The sequence below is a fragment of the Trichechus manatus genome, unplaced genomic scaffold (genome assembly GCF_000243295.1).
Source record: "Trichechus manatus latirostris isolate Lorelei unplaced genomic scaffold, TriManLat1.0 scaffold00048, whole genome shotgun sequence".
Lineage (NCBI taxonomy): Eukaryota > Metazoa > Chordata > Mammalia > Sirenia > Trichechidae > Trichechus > Trichechus manatus.
Window position 1 is genome coordinate 6257886 of NW_004443984.1, and position 15377 is coordinate 6273262.

The 15377-nt window shown below is 50.9% G+C and overlaps 1 protein-coding gene across 2 annotated transcripts in view; it reads left to right on the forward strand.

The window, feature by feature from the left end:
• Positions 1–14133, forward strand: part of ASAP3 (ArfGAP with SH3 domain, ankyrin repeat and PH domain 3) — a 43400-nt gene extending 29267 nt beyond the window's left edge. Inside the window, exons 6-25 of one of the 2 annotated variants that reach the window (XM_004377133.1) lie at positions 2862–2973; positions 3203–3288; positions 3773–3848; positions 4028–4114; positions 4282–4391; positions 5137–5206; positions 5586–5673; positions 6812–6860; positions 6986–7176; positions 7263–7396; positions 7691–7785; positions 8013–8190; positions 9512–9597; positions 9756–9871; positions 10477–10544; positions 10636–10743; positions 10895–11090; positions 11947–12172; positions 12765–12855; positions 14059–14133. In XM_004377133.1, coding sequence (XP_004377190.1) covers positions 2862–2973; positions 3203–3288; positions 3773–3848; positions 4028–4114; positions 4282–4391; positions 5137–5206; positions 5586–5673; positions 6812–6860; positions 6986–7176; positions 7263–7396; positions 7691–7785; positions 8013–8190; positions 9512–9597; positions 9756–9871; positions 10477–10544; positions 10636–10743; positions 10895–11090; positions 11947–12172; positions 12765–12855; positions 14059–14133 — 2242 coding nt within the window. Of the gene's footprint in view, positions 1–2838; positions 2974–3202; positions 3289–3772; positions 3849–4027; positions 4115–4281; positions 4392–5136; positions 5207–5585; positions 5674–6811; positions 6861–6985; positions 7177–7262; positions 7397–7690; positions 7786–8012; positions 8191–9511; positions 9598–9755; positions 9872–10476; positions 10545–10635; positions 10744–10894; positions 11091–11946; positions 12173–12764; positions 12856–14058 lie in introns of both variants that reach the window. The other variant, XM_004377134.1, reaches the window with a different exon arrangement.
• Positions 14134–15377: the final 1244 nt, after the last annotated feature.

Here is a 15377-nt window from a genome sequence, read left to right on the forward strand (position 1 = left end):
ATTTGTTCATTCTTTTAGCAGTCCATGGTATATTCAGTATTTTTTGCCAACACCATAATTCAAAGGCATCAATTCTTCTTCAGTCTTCCTTATTCGTTGTCTAGCTTTCGCATGCGTATGAGATGATTGAAAATACCATGGCTTGGTCAGGCGTACCTTAGTCCTCAAAGTGACATCTTTGCTTTTTAATACTCAATAACTAGGTGGTGTTATTTTTTCTCATTTTGAAATGGGGAAACTGAAGCTTAGGAAGATTTATAAAGGTAAAGTAAGTGAAGAAGCTGCCATTCAAATCCAGAATCCCCATTCCTAACCACTGTACTACACTGTGGCTTGCTCTTTGTCCATTTACTGTGGGGCAGATGTCTTTCCATGTCAGTATATATAAATGTTCCTCATCCTTTTTAACAGCCTAGTAGTATTCCTGTATGTGGACACACCATGATATATTGAACCATTTCCTATTAACAGACATGTAGCTAATATTCACTTTTTACTAGTGAAAGATATGATCACCCTGTGCACGGGGAGCTTTGCCCTCTCCCCCACTGATCTGCTGCTCTGTCTCCACCCTCCTTAACGAACCGCCAGGCTCGTTGTTGCTGACACACTGCAGCCTTGGCCTTTGCTTCCCCTCTCTGCTGCTTGTTTCCAGATCCCCAAAAAACTTCATCTGCACTGACCCCCAGAGTCAATTCACAGGGTTAGTCCCCACACCAACTGACCCTGCCACAAACTCCTGCTTAGAGTATCATAAAGCTTTAGGGAAATGAAAAGTAACCCCTTCTCAGAAATTTTTTAAAAACAGAACAAGCCTGCAGCACCCTGCCCTGTACCAGTGGTTCTTAACCACACAGTTTTCCCACACATACCCCTGACAGAAGACATTTAGCAATGTCTAAAGATATTTCTGATGGTCACAACTAGGAGAATGCTACTGTCATCTAGTGGATAAAGGTCAGGGATGCTGCTAAGCATTCTGCAGTACACAGGGCAGCCTCTGCAACAAAGGATTATCCAGCCCCAAGTGTCCGTGATTCCATGCTAGAGACACTCTGCTCTCCAGGTATCCAGAGACAGATTCTGCATATAAACACTGCCCAAAGGTCTTGCCTCAGTAAGGCCCAGAGCTTTAGAGCCAAAAGGGACCTATGCACTCATTCGAGGCCACTGATTCCACAGTTTACAGATAGGAAAACTGAGGCCTGAGAGACTAAAAGTAATAATAGCTGCTGTGTCTGCTGTGTGCTAAGTCCTTTACATGCCTTATCTTATCTGGGTACATATAAGGACCACACTCCCCCATATTCCGAATAAAGAAAGCAATGCTCAGACAGAAGAAGTAATGTAGCTGGTAAGCAGCAGACCCTGTATTAAGCCCAAGTCTGTCTTCTCTGCTAGGGACTGGCACCCACTTGGGAGCATTACTGTTAAGACATCTTCACAGGGTTTTACGGTCACATACACCCAGCCCCAGCTGTGGAAATATGCTCCTGGCTGGGAGTGGATAGTCTGATGGGTGTGGGATTTCTAGGAAACCATTTATACACACAGTTCCACTCCTCCACAAAGGGAAAACAGCCAACCCTTGAGATCTATAGGGGGAAGGCTCCGGTTACTCTTAGCTACAAGAATGGAAAGTGCTTTCTGTCTTCACTTAAGAAGAACAGAACAAAGGTCTTCTAAAGCTTTCAGTGGAAAGCCCCACGGGCTCAGAAGAATGAAGGCACGCTGTGGTCTTCTAACCTACCATTCTAAACCCCTCCTGCAAAATCAGAACTGATCCCCCCAAATTCCACCTGGCCCTATCTGAGCCCCTCACCTCCCTGCGTAAAAGCCTTCAGATCCTTCCCAGTGCTCTTGGGATAAAGACCAAGAACCTTAATATGATCTTAATTAGACTGCACGAGAGTCCCTGTTGTTGTTGTGTGCTGTTGAGTCAATTCCAACTCATTGCAACCCTACAGGACAGGATAGAACTGCCCTATAGGGTTTCCTAGGTTGTAATCTTTATGGGAGCAGATTGCCAAGTCTTTTTTGCTGAGCCTTTTCTGCAGGGTTTGAACTTCTGACCTTTTGGTTAGCAGCCAAGCGCTTAATCATTGCACCACCAGGCTCCTTATGAGAGTCCCTGGGTGGCGCAAATAGTTAATCACTGGTCTACTAACAGAAAGGTTGGTAGTTCAAACTCACCAGAGGTACCTTGGAAATAAGGCCTGGCGATCTGCTTCCCAAAGGTCACAGCCTTGAAAACCCTAGAGAACAGTTCTACTCTGTACACATGGGGTCGCCAAGAGTCAGAATCAACTTGACAGCAGCTAATAATAACAACATCAGACCCGACGTGGTCTGGCCCTCACCTGGAACCACCTCCCTCTCTATCTCTGCACTTGGACTCCTCAGACCTCTGTATGTCCCCTGATCCCTCCTGCTTGCAGGCTGTCACATGGTCTGACCCTCCTGCCTAGCTCTAGCTTGCTTCTCAAGCATCAGTTCCCAGCTGAAGACGAGGTCTGATCCCCCCCTTTAGGCTCCCATAGTTCTGGTCATGGTTGTGATTTGATTTGCATTTCTGTCCCCCCGAGTCTATGGATTCTTTGACTCTGTCTTTTGTTTTTATTTATTTATTTATTTATTTATTTTTAACATTTTATTGTGGTTTAGGTGAAAGTTTCCTTGACTGTGTCTTGTTCACCACTACGCCCCAGCCCTGCCACACTGACCGGCACACAGGAGGGCCTTGTGAACTGCACAGGCCCCCTCACTCTAGGGTATCCATGGCAGAGAGGAGATGTAGCAATGGTGGGACATGAAGAGGCCTGGGGGAGAGTTATTCAGGCCTCTCTTTTCTTGGGACCTAGGGCCAGGCTGGAGAAGGAGAGGGATCGGGCCAGGGCTGCAGGAGGGAACCCTGGGGAGGTGGCCCAGGACACTCAGAGAGAACGGCGCATCTTCCAGCTGCACATGTGTGAGGTAAGGGTGCACGCGGGGTGAAGGTGGGGGGTGGTGTGTGTCCTCCTGTCTGTCTCACCTAAACCCCTCGGGGACCAGTCACAGCCTCATCCCAGGTCCTGGCCAGATGGCCCTATGGGATGTCACTGAGGCTCTGAGGAGGACTAGCCTCGGATGGGAACTGTAGCCCCTTGGCTCTAGGATTCAGCTTCTGCTCCCATCACACATCTTGCCCCGCCCCTCCTCCTAGTATCTGCTGAAAGCCGGGGAGAGCCAGGTGAAGCAAGGTCCTGATTTTCTGCAGAGCCTCATCAAGTTCTTCCATGCCCAGCACAAGTAGGTATCTCCCTGAGTGCCAAGGATGCTGGTCCCCACCCTCAACCCCATGTCCCTCACCCCTAAGCCCTTTCAGGAAACACAGAACAAGGCCTATCCCCAGGGTCTGGCAGACCCTAGAGGACTCTGGATGGCTGTACCTTGTTGGTACTGCTGTATACAGCTCCTCTTTATTGAGTGCTCACTGTGTGTCAGCTCAAAGTGCTTTACACACTTAATCTCACTTAATCTCCCTACAGCCCTCTGAGCAGGGACTGTTATTATTCCCATTTTACAGATAAGAAAACTGAGCTGCAGATTTACATAGCTAGTCAGTGGAATCTGAACCCGGACAGTTTGACTCCAGAGTGCCTGCTCTTGACCATCAGGCTACCCTGCCCCCAGCTGCCCTGAGATCCTTAGAGCCACTCCCTCCCACACTTCAGACTTCACCTCTCATTTTCTTCTCTCTCCGGTCCCTTGTTTGGCCTCTGACACCTCTTAGCTTTTTCCAAGATGGCTGGAAAGCTGCTCAGAGCCTGTCTCCCTTCATTGAGAAGCTGGCAGCCTCAGTACACACAGTAAGTCGGACCTCACTCTTGGGCATGTGGTGAAGCTCCCTGTCCTTCTGGAAAAACAGTGAGTGTGGAAGAGCTGGCTCCTGCCCACGTAATGAGGCCATTGTCCTCCTGCTCTGGGTCTGGGCTCTGCACCTGGATCTCTGTGGGCTGATAGTGGCGTCCTGCTCTCTGTCCCACAGCTGCGCCAAGCCCAGGAGGAGGAGCTTCAGAAGCTGACCCAGCTCCGGGACTCCCTCCGGGGGACACTACAGCTCGAGAGCAGAGAGGTCACCCCCTGAATCGTCTCAAAAGAAATGACCTTCCCCAAGGCCCACCAGGGAGGGAGGAGAGCCCCACAGGGTCCCCTTGAGAAGTCTCCCTGAGTGAGAACCCCAGCAAATGGGGTTCTTCCCAGACAAACACCTGAGGTCTCCTTTGCATGTCTGAGAAACAGGAGAGTGTGGGCCGAAAGAACTCTGGAGGTGGCTACAGCATCCACCAGCACCAGGGCAACAAGCAGTTTGGGACAGAGAAGGTGGGCTTTCTGTACAAGAAAAGTGATGGGTAAGTGGCACAGAGAGCTTAAGTAACTTGCCCAAAGTCACACAGCTAGTAATTGGCAGGGCTGGGGGAGCTGCCCAAAGGGACTGTTCTTATAATTTGTGTAGACTGTCAGGGTTCCAGGATCAATAGGCAATGTAGAATCATCAGAATCCTGGATTGTATGTGAACTTCTGCTAAAGACCCCTGGTTGTTCTTAACTTGAAGAAGAAGAAGAATAACAGCAGTTTACACTTACTAAACATTCAGCATGCCCTGGACAGTCTGCTCCATGCCCTCACTCTTAGCCTCTACAATACACTGAATATGCCTACAAATGAACGTGTTGCCTGTGCCTTGCTCCGTGGTGTAAAAAAAAATCAGTCTGTGAAATGCAAAGACCCTTATGGTATATGTTCATGTTTTTACTAACTAATCAGCTTTTATCAGAGGATAATTTTGTTAAACTTCCCTATGTCTCCTCCATCATACTAGAAACTCTGAAAGGGCCAAAGCTACATTGTCCCCTTTAGAATAAAGATTCCTAGAGACTGGGACTATTTCCCCCATCAGACTGGGAGCTTCCTAAGATCAGGGCTCTAGAGCATGAAGGGTGTTGGGGTCAGGGGAGTGAAGAGGTATAAAAAGGTGTGGTTGGAGGTTGTACAGGTGGGGCTTGGGACCTGGTTCAGTACTCTTGTCTGATACAGGGGAATTAGATGTGACCCTTGAGTAACTGCCTCTCTCTCTTTCTCTGTGTGGGCCCTAGAATTCGAAGAGTCTGGCAGAAAAGGAAGTGTGGGGTCAAGTATGGCTGCCTGACCATCTCACACAGCATGGTGAGGGGCTAGGAGTCTCAGGGCAGGGTGTATCCTCTCCTCGTGGTGTTCTGAGCAGAAAGGTGCCAAGCCCTCCCTCCAAGACTGGCCCCCAAGATGGCTGGAAGGCTGCTCACAGCCTCTCTCCCTTTACTGAGAAGCTAGTGTATGCTGATAGAATTGGATCCAGGGAGCTGGAGACCCTTGGGAGGAACAGTGGGTACCAAAGCCCCCAACCTAGTCTTTATCTACACTCCATATCCTTGAGGTGCCAGGGTAGGGGAAACATGAGCTGGAACAAGATTATTATGTCCATTTAACAGACTAGGGAACTGAGACCCAAAGAGTTTGGAAGGCCCAAAGGGTAACATGTCCATCCTCCACCCCCCAATTCCCACAGATAAATCGGCCCCCGGTGAAGCTGACCCTGCTGACCTGCCAAGTGAGACCAAACCCTGAAGAGAAGAAGTGCTTTGACCTGGTGACCCGTGAGTGGTCCCTGTCCCCCTCCCCCAGGCCTTTTCTAAAAGAACTATCAGCTCCTGGGGGCTTAAACTAGGGGTTTACGTCCAGTTCCACTCATATTTATTGAACAGCTACTTCTACATGCATAAGAACCCTTAGGCCCTGGATACTCTTTTTAGAGGTTTCATCCTATATCACAATAAACATTAAAATGCACCCATACCAAATATGATTATTTCTATAAAACATATTTAAATGGATTTGGACAATTTTGTTTTCAAAATTATTGTTACTTTTGATTTTTCACTTTTCATCCTTTGGAAACTTTTGTGCCAGGCTTTACATGGGGGTGGGTACAGGCTGAGAAAGATCTAGATCCCATCCTCAGGGAACTCTCTCTGGCAGGGGTGTGAGGTAGGGACCTAGGACTGTAAGATGAGGGGGTGTGTCCAGAAGAGAGGTGCAGATATGGCACTGCAGGTGATGAGAGAGAAGGAAGGTGTGCCCTGCTATGGGGAATCAGGAGGCTGCTTGAAGGAGAGGACACTTGAGTTTGGCCTTGAAGGACATGTAGAATATAGAGTTTGGGGGAGGATAGTTAGGAGATAGAACTGGCGTGATGAAAAGCATGGTGGCAGGAGAGTGGACCTGGCCAGTTTGGCTAGAGTGGAGGGTTCATGTAGGAGAAGTGGGAGATGAGGCCTGGGAATGCCTCCTAAAAGATCAGACCCTATTTCCTAGCAATTAGAGCAGAACCTTAGGGAAGGCAATCTGGTAGGCTCTGGGAGAGATGGGAAGTAGGGAGACCAGACAGGAGGCTGAGGGCAGAGTGGAATGGTGACAGTGGGGATGAAGAATATCCTGCCTCTCACTTGGGTAGGGTCTTCTCCTTGGAAGGCCTCCTCTGACCCTGGAAGCAAGGTCTAGGCGGGGAGCACCATACAGAGGGAGCCTTGTTGGGTTCCTGCTTGGGAGGGACTTCTGCGAAGCTGTCCCCACTGCTGGCCATTCTCGTTACCCTCCCCACTCCTGGCTTGGGAGATGCTGACCCCATAGAGACAAAAGCTCCATCTAGACCTGGTAATTTGGGTGAGGGCTCCCTGGCCTCAGGGAAGGTGAACAGGATTTCTGTGGGCCAGACACCCCCTCTTCTCCCTACAGACAACCGGACATACCACTTCCAGGCGGAGGATGAACACGAGTGTGAGGCGTGAGTGCCCCAACAGCCAGCCTTGGAGTGGGGGCAGGGAAGCCTATTAAACTGGCAGCCTCTGGGTGTGACACAAGCCCCCACAACAGGGCTGTCACCCCGACCTCACCCCACACTCTCTGCAGATGGGTATCAGTGCTGCAGAACAGCAAGGATGAAGCCTTGAGCAGTGCCTTCCTTGGGGATCCCAGCAGTGGCCCGGGACCCTGTGGGGGTGCCGGGCTGGATGGAGAGCCCCGGGACTTCACGAAGCTGCTAATCGCTGAGGTGAAGAGCAGGCCCGGGAATGGCCAGTGCTGCGACTGCGGGGCTCCAGGTCAGTCAGTGGGGTCGAGGTGAATGGGGGAGGCTAAAGGAGGGGTGGGGTCACATCCCCAGGAATGAGCTGTTCATACCTTGCAGACCCCACGTGGCTTAGTACCAACCTGGGCGTGCTCACCTGCATCCAGTGCTCTGGCGTCCACCGTGAGCTGGGCGTGCGCTTCTCACGTATGCAGTCCCTCACCTTGGACCTCCTGGGCCCTTCTGAGTTGTTGGTGAGGGCGGGGATGGGGGCAGGGCCCAAATGGGAATGGTGGGGGGATGTTAGGGGCGGGTTTTGGCCAGGGGGTGGGGCTTGGGTCTGTTGGCTGTGCTAGACCTTTTGTAGAGTCTGGAGTGGGGCGGTGGGAGCAGATGTGGGGCAGGATCTGGACGACCCAGAAAGGAGATGGCCAAGGACAGGGCTTGGACAGGGAGGGCGACCGAGGGGTGGGACTTCTGGAGGCTTTCCCACTGGAGGGCGCTGTCTTAACCACCCAATCTTACCCCACCACTTTCTCTCCACCCAGCTGGCCTTGAACATCGGCAACACACGCTTCAATGAGGTCATGGAGGCCCAGCTACCCTCACATGGCAGCCCTAAACTTTCAGCTGAGAGTGACATGTAAGGGGATTCTCAGCTGGAGGGGCGTCCTGGCTGGGGGCTCCTGCTAGAGGGCGAGTCTCAGCAGGATCTTGGGCAAGAAGTGTGCAGAGAGGGAAGACTCCTATCTGGGATTCCCCAGGGTGTGGTTCCGGGGAAAAAGAGGCCTGTGCCTCCTGTGGAATGGTCCCAGGGAGCAGCTAGGGGGAGATAGTCTTTGCTTTGAGACCTGTGGCTGTTTTTGGCAGGAGCCCCCGCAGGGATTACATTGTGGCCAAGTATGTGGAACACAGGTTTGCCCGCCGGTCCACTTTCGAGCCTCAGAGACTCTGGACAGCCATTTATAACCGGGACCTCCTGTCGGTACTGGAAGCCTTTGCTAATGGGCAAGACTTTGGACAGCCACTGCCTGGGCCGGACAGACAGGTGGGAACCCCCTCCAAGGACCACCCAAACTCACTTACCCCCAAATCCTCCAGGATCAGCTATGACTTCCCTCTGTTCCACCTCTGATATCTGCTCAAAACCCATGTATCAGAGGGGTAAATGGGAAAGAGCATGATTTTGGTCAATCCTGGCTCTGCCTTCTTCTAGCTGTGTGAGCCAGCACAGGTTATTTAACTTTTCTGAGTCTCTATTTCCTCATCTGTAAAAATGGATCAATAATAGCACTCACAGGGTTGAAGTGAGAATTAAGTCCAGCCATGGATGTAAAGGGCCTGGTGCATAATAGATATACAATAAATGTTAGTTTTTGTTTTTTTTTTTTTTCTTCTTCGATAGCCTTGGAAACCCTATGGGGCAGTTCCACTCTGTCCTATAGGGTCACTATGAGTCGGAATCGACTCAGTGACAGCAGGTTTTGTATAGCCTTGGAAGTGGGTGAAGGTCAGTGAGATTAGAGCAGGGAAGGTCCTAGCATTGGCTAATCCAGTAACTGAAACATCATGTGAGCGAGGGGATCCAGCCTGGTGAGGGACAGGAAGAAAAGGATACCAGAGACATGTGAAGGACTAAATCGACAAGAGTTGCTGACTGATTAAACCAAAACCCATTGCCGTTGAGTCAATTCCAATCCATGGTGACCCCATGTGTTACAAACTAGAACTGTTCCATAGAGTTTCCTTGGCCGTAATCTTTATGGAAGCAGATCCTTTCTTCCACAGCACTGCTGAGTGAGTTCAAACCACCAACCTTTGTTAGTAGCCGAGCTCAAACCGTTTGCACCACCTAGGGACCTTGCTGACTGGACATCATAAAAATAGCACTTACTGTGTACCAGGCACCAGGAGGAGATCATGGTGGGGTTTAGCTCTCTGTTTGGGACATTCTGGTCTTTGAGCTGCCTGCTCAGTATCTCGCTGGGTCAGTCCAGCGAGCAGTGAGGGTGCAGCACTTAGATGAGGTAAGGATTTGGAACAGTCTGTACATGAGTGACAGTTGAAAGCATGAGATTAGATGAGGTCTAGGAGGGAGAGGGAGCAGAGAGAGGAGCCCGGGGCCAAGAATGAAAATTTGGGAAACACCTTCTACTGGGGACAGGAGGAGGAAAAACCATTGAAGGAAGCAGTGAAGGAATGGCCCTTTACACTCCTCCCAAAGACGAAGTTCCATCTGTTCAGCCTTATTTCTCAGGGGTCTGGCAGCTTCATACCTGGGGGTGTCGGGGCAGCAGGAGCTTAAGAAGGTGATATTGGGTTGGAGACGGATGAGCTGGGGGGAGACTCAGGTGTGGACCTGTGTTCAGGCACCTGGAGAGCTCGCCCTGCACTTGGCTGTCAGAGTCGCCAACCAGGCCTCCCTGCCTCTGGTGGATTTCATCATCCAGAATGGGTGAGAACCCCTGCTTTCTGTGCACCTCCTTGCACCCCTCCCCTTCTTTCCCTCTTCTTCTCCTCTCTTCCTTCTTTTCCTTCCCCTCTTTTCTTTCTCCTGAAGTATACCCCCTCATCTGTCTGCCTCCCTTCCTTCCTCCCTGACCACCTCCCCAGCGGTCATCCAGATGCCAAGGCCCCTGATGGGAACACCGCTCTGCACTATGCTGCCCTGTACAACCAGCCCAGCTGCCTCAAGCTGCTGCTGAAAGGGAGAGCCTCAGTTGGCACAGGTGGGCTCAAACGCCTTCTCCCTCAGACTCCCATTCCTGACAACCCCTTGTGTGGAACTTCCTGCCCTTTCCCTAGACACAAAGAGCACAGGTAACAAGCATGGACTTTGCAGACAGACTTGAGTTCTAATCCTGGCTTGCCTCTGACCAGCTCTGTGACCTTGAGGATTTATCAGTTTATCTCTTGAACCTCAGCTTCCTCATCTGTAAAATGGGAATAATGCCATCCACTTAGTAGGGTGCTAAGAGGAAAAAATTAATTGTTTCTGAAAGTACGTAGCTGAATAAATATTAGCTGAATTGGAATAGTAGTGGTTGTAGTAGCTAACGTTCACTGTTTAACATGTGCCTGGTAATATGCCAAGGGCTTTACATATATGAACTCATTTAATCCTTACAACAACCTTGTCAGGTAGTTACAAGTATCATACTCATTTTGTAGATGAGAAAATCAAGACCCAGGGAAGGTTAGATAACTCGCCCAAGGTCACACAGCCTGGAAGTGGCAGAGCCAGGATTCAAACCCAGACAACTGATTGCAGAGTCCCTCTTAACCTCTGAGCTATTATGCCTCTTTGACCCTGACCCCTAACTTTATTCTTCAGTGAATGAGGCAGGAGAGACGGCTCTGGACATGGCCAGGAAGAAGCAGCACAAGGAGTGTGAGGAGCTGGTGAGGTCTAGGGGAGGGGAGGGACCCTGACTTTTTCTCTCTCCCCACTGAGCCCCTGAGCCTCTGAACTGCCAAGTGTTTTTTGTGGCAGCTGGAGCAGGCCCAGGCTGGGACCCTCACTTTCCCTCTGCACCTGGACTACTCCTGGGGGATTTCCACGGACCCTGGCTCTGACAGTGAGGAGGATGAAGAGGAGAAGGTGGGTCCTAGCCCCTGCCCCACGGGCCCCTGGGCTGGCTGGACCCCAGGGACAGCAGAAGGAAAGAGACAGATTGAGCCTGGTGTGGGGAGGGGAGGGCCTGAACTGGAGAAACCAGGGTCTCCTCCCTCTCACTCTTTTGTCCCTGCAGCGCTGTCCTCTGAAGCCCCCAGCGCAAGCACGCTGGGGCAGTGGGAGGCTGGACATCAGCAACAAGACCTATGAGACCATTGCCAGCCTGGGATTAGCCACCCCTCAGAGCCAGAATGAGGATATCCCCCCACCCTTGCCTATCAAAAACCCTTCTCGGACCACGGTCCAGGGGCGTGCAGGATATGCCAGTGGAGGTACGGTTGAGTGCCCAGAAAAATATTCATCAGACCATTCATTGTGTGCCTGCTGGGGCACTGAGCTGCACATGCGTTAGTCCATATCATCCTCACAGTTGCCTGCCATGTAGGGGTTACTATCCCCTGTTATGGGTAAAGAAACAGAGATGTTAAGTAACATTCCCAACATGACACAGCTAATGAGTCTCCAAAGTGGAATTCAAACCCAGGTCTGTTTTATTCCAAATTCCCCAATGCTTCACTTAATTAAAAAGAAAGAGAGAAAGAGAAGCATTTATTGAGCATCCATTGTGTCCCATTTCCTTCAAAGGTTAGAGACACAGTCTGATGTGGGAGATAAAAACTGGAATACAATTATGGTAATACAAGGCACAATGTGATAGACAGTGTAAATCCCAAAAAGACAGAGCTTCAAGTGCTTTGTTCACTGCTATTCCTCCAGCACTTAGCACAGTGCCTGGCTCTTCTCAAGAACTATTTGTCGAATGAATGACCAGGCTTGTTTTGGGAGCTCTTGGGAGGGAGGAGCATATCCTATTGAGGTGGGAGGTGTTTTAGCAATGCTCCCTGGTGGGAGTAGCATCTGACCTCAACCTGAGGAATGGGAAGCAGAGTCCAGACTGAGGAGAGGGTATCAGCAGAACCAAAAATTGAGATTGTGGCCCTGGCTGTCGCGAATGAATGATCCAGGAGACCGAAGCATGACAGGGAAGAGTTGCGAGATAAGCTGGAATAGTAGATAGGGGATGTGGGAGTGGGAGAGAACCATGATAGATCCTAAAGGCCAAAGACTGCTTTGAAGGCCAAAGACACAGTGAATAATAATGACAGGCTTTATCACTTCTGATTCCAGATTGTTCCGAAGCCCCCAACCTGAGCTCAGAGCCCTCTGGGTCACCTGAGAGCCTGGGCAGCCCAGCCTCCTCCTCCTCCAGCCTCACGAGCGCCGTGGAGCCTGGGGGTCCCAGCCAAGCCCTGCCTAGCTCTGAGGAGAGCCTCCGGGAGCACCCGGGCACCAGTAGACCCAGCCTGCCATCTGGGACCGCTCCTGCAGAGATGTATCCCCCTGTCAGGTTCAGGTTGGTGAGGGCCCAACTGTGCAACCTTGGCAAGTCTCCTAACCTCTCTGAGCATCTGTTTCTCCCACCTCTAAATGGTACCTGCCTGAATACTGGGATACCTTCCAGCTCTGAGGCCCATGACTAATACAGAGATGCTGGCTTGAGTGGAGGGTAACTGGGCCCCTTCCATTCCACCACACACACACTCACCTGCTCCCAAATCTGGCCTAGAGAGCTGAGAGGAGCCTGGGACCTTGGTTGCTAAAGTCAGAGTAGAAAAGACACAGCTCCACCTGTGTGGCTTAGTATTCCGGGGGCTGTGTGGCATCTTTAGTCTGTCCCCCAACCCCAGCCTAGGATCCAGTTGTCTCCTTTCCTTGCACACGCTTTCCGTTTGGGGTTTTGGGGAAGTAGACTTGGGGATATTCCCAGAGCACTCTGGAGGTCACTTCCAGGCCTCTTGGGCCTGTGGTGGATTCAGCCTGGGGCCTCATGGACTCTCTGCTTACCCACCCTAAGCCTCAGAATTTCGCTATACCTGAACTCTTTTTCTCCCACTCTGAGGGGCTCTCTGGACATGGGGGTCACGTTGGCCTTTCCTTCCGTTCAGCTCTGAGAGCACGCGCTCCTATCGGCGGGGAGGCCGGAGCCTGGAAGACAGTCCTTCAGCCCGGCTGCCGCTGCCCAGAAGGAACATGCCGGTAGGAGCTTCAGGACTGTGGTTTGAGGGCAAATGGCAGGGTGCCTGGGAAGTACATTTAGTCAAGAGTAGGTGTATAGGGGTGGCACTAGGTCACGAGTAGGTGACTAGGGCACATATGGGTCCAGATGGCCACAGTTTGGCCAAACCCTGTCCTGGTACTCCTCCTTCCTGCTCCAACCCAGGGCCAGGAAAAGCAGAGGAGAGCCCAGGCCTTGAGTGATGGAAGAGGTGATGAGTCCCCAGGCCTAGCTCCTCCCCGAGGAGGATGAACAAAGCTGTGTTAGCGAGGCTGGTCAGTCAGAGAAGGAATCGCTTCCCTGCAGAAGAGGCAGAATTAGAGTAGCTGTGTACCAGTCCTCAGTGCACCTAACTTGCCCCGCATACAGGAGTCTCCTGGAACCCGCGGAAACTTCCAGCTCCTAGGCACAGAAGGATATGAAAGAGACAAGGCAAGGTCCATCATCTTTAATCTGGCTTCTCCCTGCTGAATCACAAAGTCTCAAACAATTACATGTATTTAGCTGAGGAACCTGGGAGTGGGCATAGGTCAGAGTCAGCTGTGCTGTTCTTTTTCCCCTGGGTGTTCCTCAGGGATGGCGTTGGTTCTCTGTGTTGGGAGTGGGGAAGAGCAGAGACTGGAACTGGGTCTCTCTAAGGAATTGTCATCCTCCATCCATCAAAGTCAGGCACCAGACATAAATCTGTGTCCACATGCTGGTTCCACTGTTGTTATCATTAGCTGCTATTGAATTGGCCCCCGACTCATGATGACCTGAAAACCAGGTATCCACCACCGAGCATTCAGTTGATGCCTGTTGTTGTGGTGTGTATGACAATAAGAGGTTGGGGTTTAGAGTCAAGGGGCCTAGGTCAAGTGGCTTCACTTCTTTAAGCCTTGGCTTTATCATCTGTAAAATGGGGATAATTTAATCTACCCACAGTAGGGCAGTCAAGAAACTGAGTGAGATAAATACCTGATACATAGTAAACAAAACAAAACCCGTCACCATCGAGCCAATTCTGACTTATAGCGACCCTGTAAGACAGGGTAGAACTGCCCCCTAGAGTTTCCAAGGAGCAGCTGGTGGATATGAACTGTTGACCTTCTGGTTAGCAGCTGTAGCTCTTACCCACTGTGCCGCCAAGGCACCTGGCACATAATAGGTGCTTAAAATGTCTATTTTCATCCTTCTCTTCCTAGGTCAGCCTTACTGAAGGAGATAGCTCAAGGACTGAGGTTCTCCCGGCAAGTTCTGTGCAACTTTTGCAAGACTAGCTCCTTGCTGGCGCCTGCATACCTGAACCACCTCCATGCTGGACTCCAACATTCAGAGCTGGGACTTGAGGCCACAAAACAGTGGAGCCGGGTCTCACTGTCTCGGCCCCTTGGCCCCTGTAGCTGGCCTTCCTCCCTCCCATAGGCTCATGCCCTGCCGAGGACACTGGCCCTTCCATGTTAGGGCTGATGACAGTTTTCTCCCTTTATCTCATTAGACCCCTGATCCAGGGGCCAGGGAGCCCTATGGCCAGGTCTGAGTACTCCCAAGTTCACTTCAGCTACAGAAACCAACTCCCTCATCAGACCAGAGCTGTGTTTCTTCCATCAGTCTAGGGCCTCCGCAAGGATATAACCAGCCCTTCTTTTTTATTCTCCACATCCAGACTAAGGACTCTACCAGACCAGGGAATGTCTTCTCGGCAATTTATTAGTCCAGTATTTGTTTATTGAGTTCCACCTTTATGTCCAGGACTGTAGTAGGCTCTGCAGATGTAGCAATGCATAAGACAAGGGTCCTACAGATGTGCTGCGTTGCTGGGAAGCTGGTCCCAGGGTTGGGCTTGGGAATGGGTAGGGCTAGACTGCAGAGGATGGTTCTGGGCTTAGGGGCAGGGCACACAATGAGCTGGTTGATACTATATCCCCATAGCAGTTGTCTACAGCCCATATGGATTCTGTTTGGTCCACCATAGTCCATGTTGTTATTGTTGTTGTTAGTTGCTATCAAGTCGATTCCAACTCATGGCAACTTCGTGTGCAGAATAGAATTGCTCCATAGGGTTTTCAAGGCTGTGACCTTTCTGGAGCAGATTGCCAGCACTGTCTTCCAAGGTACCTCTGGGTGGGTTCGAACCACCAACCTTTCAGCTAGTAGTCGAGCATCTTAACTCCTTGCACCACTCAGTTGCCTTATAGCCCATGCTGGCTCTTAAATATTCTGAATATCACTCCTATTGAGGAATAATAACCATCCTGGGACCTCTTTGTACCATATTCTCCAGCTAGGAAGTAGGGTGGGACATACCCTCATTTGCCCACTCCTTGATTTAGTGGGAGGAAAGGGCTGGTCTTCTTACTTCTTTCCTCTTTCTCTTGGTCAACTCAGGAGCCTTCCAGTCTAGGGTGAGGGAAGGGCCAAGAAGGGAGAAGGGAGAATGATAGAAACGGGAGAGCAAAGACTTAAAGGTTCTGTTCCCCATGCCAGAAATTCCACCGTTAGAGCCACTGCTTATAGGTCCTTC